General features: G+C 44.5%; 1 protein-coding gene across 1 annotated transcript; it reads right to left on the bottom strand.

Moving 5' to 3' along the window:
* Positions 1–6,274: 6,274 nt before the first annotated feature.
* Positions 6,275–11,242, bottom strand: LOC124692827 (beta-1,3-galactosyltransferase 7-like). The gene is made up of 11 exons (XM_047226265.1): positions 10,905–11,242; positions 9,827–9,926; positions 9,682–9,740; positions 9,383–9,582; positions 8,609–8,672; positions 7,754–7,826; positions 7,536–7,656; positions 7,348–7,435; positions 7,134–7,259; positions 6,940–7,049; positions 6,275–6,825 (listed from the first exon to the last, which is right to left on the bottom strand). The coding sequence occupies exons 1-11, from the start codon at positions 11,006–11,008 to the stop codon at positions 6,677–6,679; spliced, it is 1,194 nt and encodes a 397-aa protein (XP_047082221.1). The 5' UTR covers positions 11,009–11,242; the 3' UTR covers positions 6,275–6,676.
* Positions 11,243–13,709: the final 2,467 nt, after the last annotated feature.

The following is a 13,709-nucleotide window of genomic DNA, read 5'->3' as shown; positions in this document are numbered from 1 at the left end:
ATAAGGATTGTAGATAGAAATCATTAAATAGGTGTATCTAGATTAGGTATGGAAGATTATAATAAGCAATGTAATGGTCAGGAAGACCAAGAAAATTATTATTTTCCATGATATATGCTGAAATTTTGTGTTTTTGTGCCATACATTGCTTTTCTTAGTAAACCACTAAATAATTTAGCTGCTAGTATTGCGCCGGTATAGCTTCTGTAGCTTCTGGAGGCAGCAGCCAAATCAAATAGCCAGCTATTTTTTTCCTTGGTTATGTGACACTCAATCGTGCATGAGCAAAACATGGCAGTAAGTTTGTGCATCATCCAAAATCCAAAATCAGAAAAGGAGCATTCAATTGTGTAATAGATGCAGCCTCAGTTAAAAATTCAGCTATGTAATCGGTAAATATATAAGATGATCATTTATCTTAATGAAAGCCGGTGGCAAATAGATTAATTTGGCAAAGTTAGATTATTTTAATTCCATCATCCTATAGATGGTTAGTTTACAATGTTAAATATTGCTCGTTGTACTACTCTTTCTGAAGGACGAACAAATAAATATTTTTACAAAATAGGAAACAACACGGTATCTTTCAAGTTTTGATTTACCTGAACAACTCTCCTTGTTGTATATGCTCTAGAAAAATCATCTGAAATCATACCCTGTGTAATTGCCTCTATAAAATTTGAAGCATTCAACTACACCTGCATGAGTCAAGAAAAAAAGAATCATATGGTAGACAATTGAGAATAAATCCGTAACAAAAGAGTTTTGAACAGAGGTAAATAGTATTAACTTGCAGGGATGATCTGATATAGATCCAACCATGCATCTAAAAAGCATTTTATTAGCCATACACAAAAAAAAACATTCATAAGACGATTATTAGACAAATAGATAGTCCTTTCAATTATTCAATAGAAAAATCCTTGCATATGAGCACGACTTGATAGCTTTAAAAACGAAAGTTTGAAAAGGATACATATTCTTACAAAAGACTTTCCAGGAGTTCTAGCGGACCTTCTACAAATTCCTTGAGTACCTGTGCCGCTACACCAGAGGTATATGATTATCTTCAATGTCACAACAATATCCAAGCAACTGACCAGAGATCTTTCCTGTAGTTGAAAATAAAGATAAGTTTCATGACCGCTATAGCTGCCGGGACAGCCTCCCATGACGATAAGCATGTTTCTGCCGCTGCGGTGCTATGTCCAATAAAGCTCCGTGAATTACCCCTAAACAGTGTAGCCACAAGAGGAGCTATAGTGCCGCTAAAACAAATTCCACACCATTGTAGAAATTTAAGCCCAATGCATGTTTGCGTCGGCCCAAAACTACGCCCCTGTTGCATAGTCGATTTGCACCCAGCCATAACCCTAGCCATTCCTCTCGTCTCCACTCGACCGACGCGGTATTGAAACGAGATGCAGCTGACGCTATCACCAGACACCAGCATCAACCTGGCCATGCTCCACGACTGCTGCTCCGAGGCCACGACAACCAGTGGCCAGGGAGACATGGGCTGAAGTGAGACACCGACAACACCGTGATGTATCACCCGGAAGTTCCTCGGTGAATTGTTACAGCTTTCAGACACTAGAACCGCATAATTGATTTGTATATAGAAGCTTGATTGTTCCATTAAAACACTAGAAGCCTAGAACTGCTACGATGCTAGCTTCTCTGTCATTTCCTCTGCAGTCTGCTTATTCCATTCCATCCCCATGTCATTTGTTTAGAAATAAGGATTGTAGATAGAAATCATAGAATTTTGGTGTATCTAGAAATCTTAGAATCCTGGCGACCAATAAAATATTATTTTCCATGATGTACGCTGAAATTCCCAATTTCTATGCCATATAGTGCTTTTGTTAGAAAACCCGCTAAATGGTTTAACTGCCACTATTGCGCCGCTATAGCTTCTATAGCTTCTCGAGGCAACAACTAAATCAAATAGGCCAGCTATTTTTTTCCTTGGTTATGTGACACTCAATCGCGCATGAGCAAAACATGACAGTAAGTTTGTTCATCATCCAAAATCAGAAAGGGGCATTCAGTTGTGTAATAGGTGTAGCCTCATTTAAAATTTCAGTTATGTAATCGGTAAATATATAAGATGATTATTTATCTTATATGAAAGCCATCATTTATCTTATATGAAAGCCGATCGCAAATAGATTAATAAGGTAAAGTCACATTGTTTAAATTTCATTATCATATAGATGGTTAGCTTACAATGTTAAATATTGCTACTCCTTCTACATGACAAAATAAATAAACAGTTTACAAAATAGGCAAAAATAGGGTACCTTTTGAGTTTTAATTTATCTTGAAGAACTTCTCCTCGTTGTATCTTCTCTAGCAAAATCATCTGAAATCAGATCATGTGTAACGGCCTCTATACAATCTGAATCATTCAACTATCACCTGGATGAGTGAAGAAAAAAAGAATCATATGGTAGACAATCAAGAATAAATTCATAATACTTTTAAGGAAATAAAAAATTGGAACGAGGTGGGACAATCTGATATAGAGCCAACCAAACACCTGAAAAAGCATTTGATTAGGCATACACAAAAAGAAGGTCCATAAGCCAATTATCAGATTTGTCCCTGACAGATAGGTAGTCGTTTCAATTATTCAATGGAGCAATGCTAGCATAGGAGCATGACTTGATAACTTTCAAAATCAAAGTTTGAAAAGGACACATATTCATATAGAAGGCTTTTGAAGAGCCCTAGCGGACTATCTACAAATTCCTTGAGTACCTGCGTGGTTGCGCTCTTAGTATATGATTATCTTCTTTGTCAAAACAATAACCCACAAAAATGACCGGAGATCCTTCATGTGGGTGAATCTGAAGAAAAGCTGTAAGAGTAAGACACATATGCATGATTGATGATCAAACGTAGTAAATAATAATAATAAATAGATAAGTCCATCAATGCAGAGAAACAATGCGGAGCCTCATAGGACCAAACTGGAGTCATTCTCTCTCAAAAGAATTAGCTGTCCTGAATCGTGAAATGAGAAAAGTGCAGAATTGATCTTTACCTGAGCAGAATGGTTAGAGAGATGTGATACTTGAGTGAAGTAGGAATATGCATCATTTCAAGGATACGTCATGGATAGGCGCATCGGTTACATAGAAGAGAAGACCAATAGGCCGAATTACAACACGGTCGACACAAGCATCGAGACCGCAAGATCCACATTGTCACGAGGACAGCCACGCCCGAGAAAGCCTACTCTCACAACCTCCACCTGTCCACTAATGCTAGACTAGTCCAAAACAGGTTGGCTACTCTCCACAACTCTGCCTCAACATAGATCTTACTAAGCACCATCGTAGGTGATGAGGTGAAGGAGTCGCTCCCTTAAAGACGATGTCATCGCGGTGGAGCCACATGCACCAACAAACCAAAGCTATCCGTGTCCAAAACTCACGGATCACGTCTCTTCCGCCACACCATCCCTGCATACAACGTGAACCACCATTGAGGTAGAGAAATTATTGCTCAACACTTGTCGACGCACCATCTAAAGGAGAAAGATGGTGGAACTTAGTCGGTCCCAAAAAGGCATCGTCTTGGCCTCGCCAACAATGGTGTGCATTGCGCCTCTGAAGAACAACCTTGGACAGCGGCAAGCACAGAGGAGGGCAACCTGGATCCTCCATGCCGTTTCTCCAAACGCGATGCTCCCAACAGAGTAATGGTGACGTCAAGGAGGCTGCCATCATCACGCCGATCCAACTCCGGACCTAGGCTTTCGCCCTGAGACAAACAACCAAACTGGAGAAAGAGCGAGAGACGTGTTGACACACCTCAACGATGCCTCCAAGGAGGGAAACGACACCCGCGAGTGCCATCATCGCCGGCGCCGAACGAAGACGGGCAAGATTTTCATCCGTATCGCCGCACACCTCCTTCTCAATCCACCGAAATGGGGCAAGAATCCACATTGTTCACACAGCTGCCACCACATCACCTCATCATCATGGTCGAAGTGTCACAAACTCCCGCGAGCCGCACGGACGTGAGCAGTCCGTTGAGCACCTGCAGCCTTCCTCCGTCTTCCACCTCGTGCAGGTCAAGGACTTTGCCGCCGACGAAGCTGTCGCACTCCGGACAACTACGAATGGTGGAGGCCCAAAGACCCAGATGGCCCTGTTGGGCCCAGATTAGGGCCGCACTTGCACCACCATGGTCGTGGACCCCTGCTCCGCTGCCGCCTACTGTAGCCGTCACCCGCGGCCGTGGCACCACCACATCCTCCACCCGTGCCTGGGGATGCCCGCGCGCCACTAGGACGCCGCCCGGTTACCCTTGCGGAGCGCCGGCCTCCGCCGCATCTGGCTCCGCTCCAAGGTGCTCCGCCCCAGATGGCCCTGTTGGGCCCAGATCAGGGCCGCACTTGCACCACCATGGTCGTTGACCCCTGCTCCGTTGTCGCCTCCTGTAGCCATCACCCGCGGCCGTGGCACCACCACATCCTCCACCCGTGCCCGGGGGGGCCCGCGCGCCACTAGGACGCCGCCCGGTTACCCTTGCAGAGCGCCGACCTCCGCCGCATCTGGCTCCGCTCAGGTGCTCCGCCATATCCAGCTCCAGCCCAACTCCTCCTCCCGCCGTGCGCTGCCGCTCAACCTTGAAATTTGCCGTTGTAAAAGGGGAATGTGAAACAAAAAGCCAGGCGCCAATGTCTAGCGCATGCCAGCACGGGGGATGCAGTTGCGCTTATTTATTACGACTATGCCCTTATAGGGGTTCTTTTCACTGCATTTATCGGTGCAGGATCACGGTGGGCTCGAAGGCCTTCTTTTCTCCCGTGCGCACTTTTTAGTGCTGGGTCACGGGCTGGGCTCAGTGGCCTCTTTTGTTTGTGCTCTTTGGCATCTTTCACAGCTGATAGCCGTGCATCATCCCCGTGCTGGCGATGCAATCAGCAGAACTCAGCCTTATAAACAGGTCAGATTTTCACTAAACTTCCGATACGGTACTAAAAACCGGGCAGAGAATAGCCGCGGACGGTATTTTCGCGTCCCGCGCCGCGCCGGCACTAAAAGGCCTCTCTGAAAAACTGAGGCCCAGCTAGGACCGTTCCGGCCCCCGAGGCCCGTTCCCCTTCCAGCAGCTCGTCTCGTGGTCGTCGCTGCCGCCGCCAGCAGCACGGCCGTCGACGCCCCGTTCTCTTCATCCCCGCGGAGCGACAACGGAGGGGCAGCGAGGAGGCCCTGCTGGTGCGGCACCGTAGCGGGCGCCGGCTCGACGCCTGTATGCGTGTGAGGCCGCGGCGGCGAGTGTGACCCTGAGGTGGCCAACTCGAGCGCGCGGTCGGTCGGTCCACCAGCGTCGGAGTCGTGGCTGCTCAAGGACGGCCTCCCGCAGGGGCACGTCGAGCACACGAACGGCGGCGGCCGCCTCTCCTCAGGTGCGCGACCACATGGTGTAGAGAATGGCAACTTGCCGGCCACCTTGCCACGGCTCGGTTTGGAGCTCAAGACTTCCTTTTTGGTTAATGGCGATTGGGTCTGGTCAATGGTGCCGCAGATGGGGAAGTTTTTGATGTCTACTTGCTGATTTTGGTGATTGGAGGGAGGAGCAGCTGCGTATTGAGAGGATTTGGAGAAAACATGGATCTGGACTCTGGAGAGGTTTGGAGCTCAAGATTTCCTTTTGGGTCCGGTCATTGATGCTGCAGATGTGGAAGTTTTTGATGTGGAGGAGCAGCTGCACATTGAGAGGATTTAGGGAAAATATGAATCGGGAGAGCTTGGGACGGACCCGACAGGAAAGAAGGATCGGGATATCAGGAGAGAAAAATAGAAACCTGGACAGATGGAGAGATTTGAAGATACAATTGATGAAAATAAATCCTTTTCAGTACCAATGAATAAATTTAAAAAATGTGAAACTATACTTTGTGGATGGAAATTCCCGTGCAGATCATGGATTTCGGTTTCCAAAATTCAAAGTATTATTTTTTCAAGCAATAAAAAATGTTTCTTTCTCTAGAAGCAAAAATTGTTGGGCCGCACAAGAACCAGAAATTAAATTAATTTGTAGGGTATGCCACATGTTGATCGATTGGACTTCCAAAGAACAAAGAAAACGTGAGGTTCAGAAAATGTTAGGAATCATCCAAAAATGAGACTAACAAAGAATTTATGTATGAAAACAGAAAAACTTTGCAGGGGAATATGTGGATTTAGCATAATTACAAATTTCATATAGGAATACGAACATATTAAAGCCGTTTCAAACGAACACTTGGTTGCGAAAAATAACCAAAGGAATTTGCACAAAAAATTGATCAAAATTTGCATTAGATGTTTTTCTACAGCACATCATCTCTAATTTGTTGTAGAGCAGCTGAGAAACTCACCCCTATTACATGTAAGATGCAAAACCTCAGCCCCCAACCCTACTTTGGTCTCTCTTCTAACACTACTGGGTCACTGGTGGTTACATAAAGCAATTCACATCTTCTAAAATCTCTCAGCAACCCAACAAGTATCATCTACGCTACACGTGTTGCCTCAAGCTGAATTTCAATTACCAGAGCTCGAGTCCATCAGCTAGGTCCAGTATTGTGCAATTTCAGTTGCAGCCATCGAGGCATGATCGTCAAGGTGTACCGCGCATGCTACATATTTACGTCCAGGGAGGGTATTCGCTAGATGAGAGCACTCCAAACAGAAGAATCTCCTTCACCGCATCGGGCATGTACATCCTTGAGCCTCTCGACAGACTTGCATATGCCGCTACAGCTCCAATCAAAGGACGCGACACAAACATTGCCAGCTTGCCCTTTCCACTCACAATCTGCAGAAGTGTTGATGCACAATTAGGACAGGTCGGAGAAGTGCATGATAAGGGTAAAGAGAAGTTAGAGAGGTGTATGATAAGGGCTGTTCAGCGGTGAGGAAGCAGACAGACCTGGTGGAGTTCCACAGCACATGTTCCTTTCATCTATATGATTAACCTCTAAACCAATAAACCACGACCCGAGTGATACATCTTCATTCGCATACTTGTGTAAGATAGGCCTGCCAAAGATCACAGGCATCATTAGATTTACTTCATTTGTATCCAGGGGATTATGATACAATATGGCCATCGACAAAACATACTGATTTATTGAGATATAGGTCGCAAGGTCTTTTGAGATAGCATATATCTGTCCCGTAGCATGGCGAAAGTACTTGTTTCCATCCTCCCCAAATTTCCAGGACTCAGGTTCATGGTACTTCAAGTTCCTATAGGACAAGAGCAGGTTCAAGCAGGAAATTTATAGTTTGTACCTCAAGCTAGCATTTAATTTCAAGAGAGTTCAGTTAGCATTACTTGTCAGCAAGAACTGGACCCGACTTCATGCAGCCAATGTAAGTTCTTGGTTTCGATTTATGCCGAGCAAGGGTAGTGGCAAGCATTCCTGTTTTTTCCATGTGCAACACACCGACAAGGTGATAAATATAATTGGGTTGGGTTTTTTCTCCAAAAGAAGGCTATAACATCAAAGAAATAAAATGCACCTAAGTTCACATGCACATCATCATCGACCTTGACGTAGAAGTCAGCATCCCAAATGCCCACAGCTGTGGAGAAGAAGATTTTTGTCTTTGCAGAGAGTTCATGGTACCCTTCAACGTGGTCCTGGATGATAAATCAACATCAAGAGGAACATGGTCAGTGCTAGTGCAAAAAAAAGTATGATTGAATGTCACAACATAGTCGAAGAGTAGACCCTTACCAGTCTAAGAAAGTCCTGATGCTGCGCATCTTCTGCATCTATTGCTTTGTCCAATATACTATTGGATGTAGCACTGCACAATCACCAAAACAGTTCACATTTGTAAGGAACTACTAATTTTCAAACAGAAAGGAAGAACAACATGGACGAACAAGCTAACACCCATTATTGTGAACCTTGACCCACAGCAGGATAACTACTATACTGAAGACAGCCGACAGCATGGACCAGATGAGATAATATTTCAGAGAGAATAGACTTATTCTTTTTCGCTTGCGTCAAACATAGATACATGACCTTTCCTGATATGGTACGAACTCCTAACGGATTTGACTCCTTCAATCCTAGACTTTCTAATACACCCCTATTACCTAAAGGACTCCTGATCTCCCTCTGTGACTCCCTGCTGCTAGTCTACAGCAACCGTGTTCCACAGAAAGAGGGCGTTGAATTAAATCAGGGCTGTGTCACTGGTTAGCCATTGCAACTCAAGCAGTCAAGGTGCTCTGCTGGCAAATGGACAAATCGTAATTTGGTAAGAGTTTCTTTGCATGTCTTAAGTGCAAAAATTCGTGACAATTGTTGTTTATAACTTATTTCTGGATGCCTGCACCCTGCAGGAATACTAATATGTTCTATAATATGTCAGCAAGACAGCAACACCAACTTGTGTAGAGTTTGGAACACACACATTATCTATGAGACTGTAGAAATGTTAACAGAACTTGATTCATTCTAAAATAGAAAAGAAAATGCATCCAAGTGTCAAAACAGGCTCTAGGCAGAGAAAATTGGAAGACCAGAAATGATTAAACAGTACAAATGATCTGGCGGTAACAAGAAACAACTGATTACCTATGCCCAATAGTGAAGCGGATAACTATTCCCTTCTGTTCTTCAAGCTGTAGCAATTTTTCACCTAAGTGCAGTAAAAGAGCTTTATTAAAACAAAATAGTGGACTGTGCTAACATTTGGAACTCAATAAAAATGTAACAAACATCAAGCTGGAGGTTATTATAATGGTTATGGCTGACATTAGAAAAAAATGCGCAAAGAAGAAAGAACAATATACATATATAGAGTTCACACCTACTTAATGAACAGCATTTGCTACAAGAAAGAAACATAAAGTTATCTTACGAAGTAATCATTCGGCTAAAAAACAAGATACACAGCTTATTAGATAAGTGTCGTGTACCAAATCCTAAATTTTCTTGGACAAGCATAGATAATAGACCTCTACACTAACCCCATAAGCTACCACCATTGCTCACCAGCTTCTACTTCTCTATGATCACAGTGGATAAAAGTTACAAGGCCAGCAGCTTGCCGTTTCAGTGCAGTTAAGTTATTATGATTATTTGTTTGTCAGTGCCATGTACTGCATCAGGGGCATGTTCCGAAAATCAGTCCAATAGATCTATTCAATCATGCCGTGATACGAAAACATGGTGACTACGGAAATAAATAAAAAAGTCAAGATAAAGAGCCGCGATGCTGCTAACTGCAAATAAATGGCTTGTGGTACGAAACACAACTAAAATATGCGAATTAGCTCATCAACATCCAAATTCAGTATGCACAAACATGCTCTTATTCATCTAAATTAACAACAAAGAGTTACCAACCTTGTGGCATCCATGTCTCCCGGACTGAATCACGACGCTTGCGGCTACTGAATGCAGTGTTAACTCCAACAACCACAAATGCCTTTTTCCTTGGTTGGCTAGTTTCTGAAGTTACTGGCACACCTTTGCGGACCAGTTCCAACGTGCTTCGCTTGGCTGCAAGCTCCATCTGCAGCGTTGAGATTGACTTATCCAACAATCTAAGACCACAAACAAGCCCAGCAGAACATTCAGATGCAAATAGTCCGGACGCAGTTGAATTCTTTGATTTAACACTGGATGGGATCAAACGAACTTACTGTATGGCTTCGTGGGTCCTGGTTACCTCTCCCATTATATCCTTGTCTGCCCCATGCTTCTGCAATCAAAGTGTAGTGTTGAATCCAAAAGCAATGTACAAATTGATGGTGAGATCATGCGAATTAACTGAACTTGGAGACCCACCCTCTTTGTGTTGCAATCCTCTGACACGAGTTGCAACTCCTGATCCTGCCTCCTGCGTTGAGACATGATGTGGTTACTGGTATCTGGTGCTGTCCAGAAGCTGTAAAAGCACCCGAAACGGTTCGTCAAGATATAGCAAAGAGCAACCAAGAAGAAGCATTTCAAGTCCCTTTGACTTTGAGATCAAGAACCAAAACGATTGTTGCCCTCTGTGCCATCTGTATCAATTTCAGACCCTGAACTTTCAGGAGAGCAACTGAACCAACCAACTTTCACAATAAATTCCAATCCTAAGTTTTTCTACTAGCTAAGTTGTTGTCCAGATGAAATCTGCCCAGCACAACTACTCTTGCAAGTAAAGCATAAATCCAACCGCACCAGGACAAACAGGCCCTTGTTCCAGCAAGCTTTACTAAATATACTACCCTCGTAGTAGTAGTAGCAACTGATAAGTAGGTAAATCCACACTTGATTAGCAAGTACGAAACCACCCAAATGAGAGAAGCAAGCACGCCACCCAAATGAACATTCTCCTAGAAAATTGCAAGGCTCTTTATGGCAGATCTCACACGAGCGTTTCGTGAAAACAGCAGCAGCAAATTCATTCCCGCATAGAGAAAACTGCAGAGATTAACATGGATTTAATGAAACAGGAAGAAAAAGAAGCATTGCACCGGTCGACATCAAAACGCGATCTCCCGTGTTCTTAAACAAGAAATGCGAGCTTTCCACCAACCAAGATCGCCATGAGCTCGGAAGAGGAGAGGCCAAAGAGAAGAGGACAGATTAAAACCCCGATCTTCCCTCCAAAACAAATCTCAGCACAACAAGGAATTCAAAACCGCCAAGCATAGCCATTGGCTAAGTTTATTGTAAAAATAAATAAATAGCAAAGCAGCTTTTTTTAACTGCAAGTCTCAGGCGAGTCAAAGACAACAGAAAATCTACCCTGCACGGTGCACCCCATCCGAGCCGCCGCGCCATTCACCCGGGCATAGCCCGGACCAAGGAGGAGCGCGCGGCGAGATCCATCCAAGGACTCGTGCCGAGGGAAAGAGGGAGGGAGGGAGAGACCCACCGGTTGGTGAAGAGCATGCCGAGCCCGAAGCTGAAGGCGCAGAGCACCAGCACCCTCCACCTCGCGGAGGACCTCCGGTCCAGCGCGCCGCCTTTCCCCTTCATGGGCTCTCTCTCCGGCGGGCGACCGAAGAACCGCGCCGCTGAATCTCAGCTTCGAGCGAACGAACTTGATGTCGATCTTCCAAGCACAGCTTCCTCGGGTCGGCAGAGGAAAGATTCGATGCTCCCTCGCGGAGATAGCGGCGAAGGCGGCGGTGACCAGCAGCAGCACGCAGGTCGCAGGGCTGTTCGAGTTTGTTTTTTGTTTTGCTGTCTGAAATTCCGAAATGGAGCGCGTGATTCCGATGGGGGGCGGCCTGTTTTGTTGGGATTTTTTCTCTTTGGAAAACACGTCTTTATTTTGTTTTTCTCAACTCCTTTTCGCGCTAGCGATATATCCCTTCTCCATCTTGGCCAGCTACCTGATTTTTTTTTTTGAGAAACCAGCTACCTGATTTTGAAAACCTTTAGGGCGTGACCAATTCGCGGTTTAATTCTCAGTCCATTGATGTTTTTTTCACAATTTGATTATTTCGGTTACAACATGTTTTAGATTTAAAATATCGGATGTAACTGTTTCACAATTTGATTATTTCGGTTACAACATGTTTTAGATTTAAAATATCGGATGTAACTGAAAAAATGTCAGACTTGCAAGTGAAAATCTCAGTAGTAACCCATTTATAACTGAAAACATGTGCAACACCACTTGCAACTGAAAATCTTAGTTACAACTCCATTTACAATTAATATGATCGTGCCGCAAATATATCAGGTTTAAGACTTAACCGAGCACTAAAATGCTAAGAATTAGCAATTACATTATTATTTTTATTATTCCTATTGAACTCCGAAATTTTAGTAGACCACCTACGTTGCATAGGTTTTACGAGATCTCCGATTCATAATTCTATTTGTTGTTTTAGTTCAAATGACATGGAAGAAGAAAAAAAAACAAAAGGGGCTATGCACCAGCCTATGGACAGATACATGCAATTTTCTTATTAAATTATTCAATATAGGTTTGACAAGAAACATATATCAAATAACTAACCACTACAACCACGACAATAAGAAAAGAGTATGCCAAAACATAAAAACCTCTCATCAACTAGGAATCGAGAACATCGCGTATCCGAGACACCCCCTGAGCTCTTAGCGAGCGATTCATGTATACGCTAAGAAGCCGTCGCAGCCATCAATCATCGGTTAATCATCAAGGCATAGATCTGCATAGCCCTTGCAAGACCGACCATCGATATCACCAACCACCAGCGCTAGACAACACTTTCACCCTTTATGTGTCCGCCATCTCATGATCCACGCCAAGGCTTAGCTGCACCATGCCACCAAGACTTGTTGTATGTTTGTAGTCAGAGTAAGCTCCAAAAAATGTTGCTTGCAAGAAGGAGAACGGCACTGAAAATATCGCATGCATCATATCTAGGAAGCCTCAATCAAAGGGCTTCCCCTAGAGTCCTCTCAGCAATGAAGCTGCAGCTGCAAAAAAATGATGCCTTCGCTAGGGCACGACGCCAAATGCATCGTCATTGTTTGCCTCGGTTCTCACGGGCACGTGCGCAAGTCAAAACTCGTCACTAACTGGACCACGATAACACCGTCGTTGACGAGTAGGACGGATCAAAGATGCTTCGATTGATCCCCTAGGGACCAGATAGGGCACAAAACAGTCCCGCCACCACAAATCGTCGCCACTCTATCAGATCGTGCAGCCGCACAACCGTCCCACCCCCTTGCTGATCTTGAAGACCGCAAACCTCCATGACGCCGGTTGTCGCACCGTTGCTGCTCCGGACAGCCGTCGTCACCGCAGAGCCGTGCCGCCGAGGTGCTCGACTTGCACCACGACCAGACAAAAGGGATAGGCAACTCGGAGTGGCGTAGCAGATTATTTGGTACCTTCACCCCCGGTGATATGGTATGCATTTTTAGAAATCTGCTGGATATGAATGCGGATGTGGATATTGGTCAAGCGAATATCCAACGGATATGGTATTGGTAATATCTGACGGATACGAATTATCCGACACTTTTTGCAGATAATCTGATATCCTCAAAGAGGATAATCCAATAAAACTTTGTCCAACCCCAAATACCTAGACAACGCAGTTAGTCTATTGGTCCAATTATGCATGTTGTGTAGGCACACAACTTGGTTAGTTGTACAAACAAGTGTGCAACTTTGGATATAGTCTGGTGTTATACGTTTTTTTCTTACTTCACAAAAGAATCATATTTCTTATATTATGTGTGTATTTATCGAATATCCGCTTCCGATCCGAGTCCGCTCCGAACCCGTTCGTAATCCGATATAATCCGCAACCGAATTCGCATCCGATCATTATCCGCTCCGATCCGAATTCGTCAAAAGAAATATGGTAACAGCAATATCTGATCTGATTTGATCCGTTTACACCCCTAGCCACACCCTTACCCACCCCCTCCCCCCGCCGCTGACGACCAAGCTTCGCTCGGCAGTCCTTGGTGGCGGCGGGGGAGTTAGGAGGAGGGGGTTGTTGGCGGCTGTCGCCGTGCGGGGCGACATGCTTTTTTAAGAAAAAAATAGAAACGATACAAATGAAAAAACCTGGAGCACTTGCTAATATAAATGTACTACTTGGAAAGTTCATGCGTTAGCCGTTGGTAGTTGGGCAGGACGCACTGGGGCGTTCTTATCATGCCACATTGCGACGTGACGTAGGAGTAAATCATTAGGCTGGGATCGCAAGCTGTTCTTGCTTCG

Source organism: Lolium rigidum, chromosome 2, assembly GCF_022539505.1.
Source record: "Lolium rigidum isolate FL_2022 chromosome 2, APGP_CSIRO_Lrig_0.1, whole genome shotgun sequence".
NCBI lineage: Eukaryota > Viridiplantae > Streptophyta > Magnoliopsida > Poales > Poaceae > Lolium > Lolium rigidum.
Note: the sequence above shows the minus strand (reverse complement) of the source record. Positions and strands in the feature narration are given on the sequence as shown.